This window comes from Triticum aestivum, chromosome 1B, assembly GCF_018294505.1.
Source record: "Triticum aestivum cultivar Chinese Spring chromosome 1B, IWGSC CS RefSeq v2.1, whole genome shotgun sequence".
Lineage (NCBI taxonomy): Eukaryota > Viridiplantae > Streptophyta > Magnoliopsida > Poales > Poaceae > Triticum > Triticum aestivum.
Window position 1 is genome coordinate 615,178,516 of NC_057795.1, and position 4,595 is coordinate 615,183,110.

The window sequence follows — 4,595 nt, forward strand, 5'->3', positions numbered from 1 at the left end:
CCACTAATTTGATTGGCCATTCAAGGAATTTATAACTTACATAGAATCTGACTCCGCTTCTAGTCTGTTGCACCCCGATGAGTTAGCAAACACTAGTCCATCTCTCAGTGCCAAAGCTTCTGTAGATGTGACATCCGCTGCGTGAGGAACAAATTTGCACTGAGCCCTCAGAAAATTACCTCTTCCATCTCGAATAATTGCAGCTGTAGCTCCCACACCTTCATCAGGAAAGCACTGTTTATGTGTACTACACAGAACTGAACTGAACGAGTGTATTACATCTGTTCATTCAGGTTCAGAGGCACCCAAGCGGAATAGTTATTTCGAAGAATTTTGACACAGTACTACTCCCTCCGTTCCATATTACTTGTCGCTGATTTAGTACAAAGTTGTACTAAATCAGCGACGAGTAATATGGAACTGAGGGAGTACCATTTATAAGGTACAAAATCAAAGCAATTAAGAACACAGTAGCTAAAACTGGCAGGTCATTTCACATGCTTGGGGTAGGATACATATTCTCTTTATACTCCTGAATGTGACAAATGTTCAGGATACTCTGTCCACTGGAACAGAACATCAAGCAAACAACTGCTGCTTCGACAGGCAGAACAGGGAATGGCATGAGATTCTGACCAATCGTTGCCAGTGCTTCCTCGATGCTCTGGTGCGTTATTTAGGAGTTGTCGGTGATGCGACCTACTGTAATATTGCAGGCACGGTGTGGAAGCCTGCGGCCTTTCCTGGACCTGAAGATCTGAAGACAGGGAACCAACCACCAAGTAACTTGTACTAGTTCAGAGCATGGTTCATGGACTTGGGAGATTGCAGTATAATTAGGCAAAGTAGGGATGCTTTCAACAGAATATGTGCACTAAACATCAAACTGGTCGATAGACGGAACTGAAGACGAGCACACTAGCGGACAAGCAATTTTTTCCAGGCACCATCTTAACTGCTCGTTCGTTCTGGTTCAGAGGCAGCTACTAGCTAAAAATTGACGGTCTAATGATAATTAAGCTCAAAATCAGAGCAAAACAGAATAAGCTAGCTAAATCAGGCAAGAAATTTGACAAGTTGGGAACAGGCATTCAGGCGCAGATGTATGAGAACAGGAAGCCAACACTTTTCATTTCCATTGCTGATGGCAACAAGAAGGTACCATCAGATTAGGCACAACACATCCACCATGACAAGAACAGCACAGGCATATTCTGAAACACCACTAGCACACACACTTCCACGGACGAACTCAGCCTAACAAGGATCTAACACACGACGAGCAGCTTAGGCCCTCTCGCCACGGATGCGGCGGGCGAGCTGGATGTCCTTGGGCATGATGGTGACGCGCTTGGCGTGGATGGCGCACAGATTGGTGTCCTCGAACAGCCCGACGAGGTAGGCCTCGGCGGCCTCCTGCAGGGCGGAGACGGCGGAGGACTGGAAGCGGAGGTCGGTCTTGAAGTCCTGGGCGATCTCCCGGACGAGGCGCTGGAAGGGGAGCTTGCGGATTAGCAGCTCGGTGCTCTTCTGGTACTTGCGGATCTCGCGGAGCGCGACGATACCGGGGCGGAAGCGGTGGGGCTTCTTAACGCCGCCGGTGGCCGGGGCGGACTTGCGGGCGGCCTTGGTGGCCAGCTGCTTCCTCGGCGCCTTGCCGCCGGTGGACTTCCTCGCCGTCTGCTTGGTGCGGGCCATGTCGTCGGAGATGCGGCGGGAGGTCGAGGCGGAGTTGGTTGTCGCGCTTGGGGATTTGGGGACTGGGGTGAGGAGGAAGAAAGGGAGGGATGGTGTTAAATAGAGGAGGAGACGCGCGCCGAGCGGGCGGGGGATTTTCCCGGGGAGGGCGCGTGAGTTTTGCTTTTCAGCAGGGAAGATGAGCATGGAGCGTTGGATGCGTGGTGCGTGGACGGTGGAGATTTGGTATGGAGGGAGAGATCCGTGGGGTGGTGTTTCGCGTGCTGTGATTGGTTGGGTGCGAGTGACGCGGATCGGTTTCCCTGCTCGGTACAGTACAGGGCCGGCCGGTTCGTTCGCTCGCAGCTGCGTTCGGTATTTCCTTTTCTTTCGATTTTCTCGCTTTCATGGCTTTTTTTTCAGTTCCTCTTTTCCTTTGTTTTTCTTTGGTTTTACTGTATTCCAACGGTTTTAACTGGGTTTTATTTTTTCCTTTGGTTTTCGTTTTCCTTTCTTTGTTTTTCTATCTTTTTCTTCACCAGATTTCTTTGGGGTTATTTTTGGTTATAAATTTGTTTTTCACTGATTTTCTTCCGTTTTTCTTTCATCATCTAACTTTGGTTTTTTTGTTTCTTTCTTGTTTTCTTTTGTTTCTTTTTTTTGTCGGTTTTCTTTTTTGTTTAACTCTTGTTTCAATAACATTCAACATCTTTCGTATATATCGAAAATATTTCTTATATACATGTTAAATATTTTCTAAATACATGATTGTTTTTTATGTCTACTTTTTTTCCATGCACATTGTACATTTTTCGTACATATCAAATATATTTTCTAATAAACATTTAACATGTTTCAAATAAAAGATTAACATTTTTTAATACATCGTCAATACCATTTCCACACACATTTTAACATTTTTGAAAATAAAAAATTAATAATTTTTTAATACATGGTCAACATTTTTTTGATACACATTTTTAGATTTGTTAAATGCTTGATTAAAAAAAATTAAATACAAGACTAAAAAATTGAATACATAGTCCACATTTTGCCATACACAATTAACACTTTTCAAATGCCTGATTATTATTTTTCACATACAAGATTAACATTTTGTAACATGGTCAACATTTTTCTGATACACATTTACATTTACAAATGCTTCATTAACATTTTGTAATGCATGGTCAACATTTTTTTCGATACAGATTTACATTTCCAAATGCTTGTTTTAATATTTTTCAAATACAAGATTAACTTTTTTTAATACATGGTCAACATTTTTCCATACACATTTAACATTTTTCAAATACAAAATTAACATTTTGTAATACATGGTCAACATTTTTTTCTATACACATTTACATTTTTAAATGCTTGATTAACATTTTGCAAATACAAGATTAACTTTTTTAATACATGGTCAACATTTTTTGAATATATGGTCAACATTTTTGAAGAGAAGAGACCGAGAGGCTCCAAATAAGTCGGGGAAGCTCCTATTGCACCCGCATGTGTCAACCACGCGGTAGTTCAAACCGGCATACAGTGGAAGCCCCAATTTCAAGCAAAAACTTGAGGTATTGATTTGTTTGTTGTTCCATGTATGACTATATTCAATCCAGGTGAGATGATTGGACATCTGTATAAAGGCCCACGCAACGAATATGTCAACCAATGATGCAAGACCAGCGACCAAGGGCGAGGATATGGTGGACTGTTGATGTGTCACCAAGCGCTGATTAATGGAAGTATAGAGTGTGAATTCATTTTTTTATTATTTTTCCTAGGGTAGTGGATTAAAGCATATGTGATATGTTAACATTTCAGCCACATTAAGTTTGGGATTTCAAGGATGTACATCAACAAATATTTCGTCTCAAAGATTACATTGATGTTATATAGTTTGTACCTCCACTAATGTTATGTAATTTGTGCCATCCTTTGGACTAGCAAGGTCAAAGTTTATGTAATCTGGATAACAAATATTGTGTCTATAAATTTTTATTTTTGTTGTCAAATTGTAATATGTAAAGTATGGGGGTGATAATGTATATTTGCATTTGAATACATTTTTTATGACATCATGAATATATAAGAGCCCTATGATTTGTTGTGTATCTTGCTTTCCCTCGCTAAATCTCCTATTTTGATGTTAGGTCTTTGGTTCCTATTTTGGTGTTAGATCTTTGACTCTGGAACCGTTGTCGGAGATGGTGGAGTGATTCGAGTTGCTCCCTGTCGGTGTACTAGAGTAGGGGTACCCTAGTATCCTGAACTTGTGCACGGGCAGTTGCAACACCCCGCGGCAAGGCTTGCCGGGTGACCGCCAAGGCCCTCCGTGGTTCCCGTGGAGCCATTCAAGAACAAAGTATTCAAGCCAAGGAGACAAGGCCCCCGCAAGAGGAGCTTGCCGGGAAGGCCAACCAAGGCATCTCAAGGAACTTGCCGCGACGCGCCACGCGTCCCGGCGAGGCCCGGTGAGCGACAAGCTTCCGGACGCGACAAGACAACGACCGCGGCAAAGCGCTTGCCGCGGCAAGCTACCACTCTGTACCCGCGCTCCAACACATCCACCAACGTGTCGCCCTGGGGCCTTTCCAGGCGCGCATGGCAAGAGGCTGTGCAGCTAGCGGTGCGCGGTGGCAAGCGACGCTGACAAGATTGCCATCGTGGCGAGCGGTGGTGTCCCTGACGGTCCCTTTTTGCACTATTTCGGCGACGTAGACGGGCATTTAATGCCTTTGTCCCCTGCCGTCAGGGTGAGGTACGATACACTGTACAGGTAGTTGTACCAACCGCAATTCCTTTTCCATTTTTACCCTTGTCTACATTGCCACCTGTCGGAGACCCCTTTAGCATATAAAAGGAGGCCCATGCGCAATGTAGAGGGGGAGGTTCGAAGGCAGAAAAAC

General features: G+C 43.9%; 1 protein-coding gene across 1 annotated transcript; it reads right to left on the minus strand.

Annotated features, from left to right (window-relative positions):
- Positions 1-1,104: 1,104 nt before the first annotated feature.
- On the minus strand, positions 1,105-1,777 carry LOC123142504 (histone H3.2). The gene has a single exon (XM_044561396.1). The coding sequence runs from the start codon at positions 1,696-1,698 to the stop codon at positions 1,288-1,290; it is 411 nt and encodes a 136-aa protein (XP_044417331.1). The 5' UTR covers positions 1,699-1,777; the 3' UTR covers positions 1,105-1,287.
- Between the last annotated feature and the right edge of the window lie 2,818 nt (positions 1,778-4,595).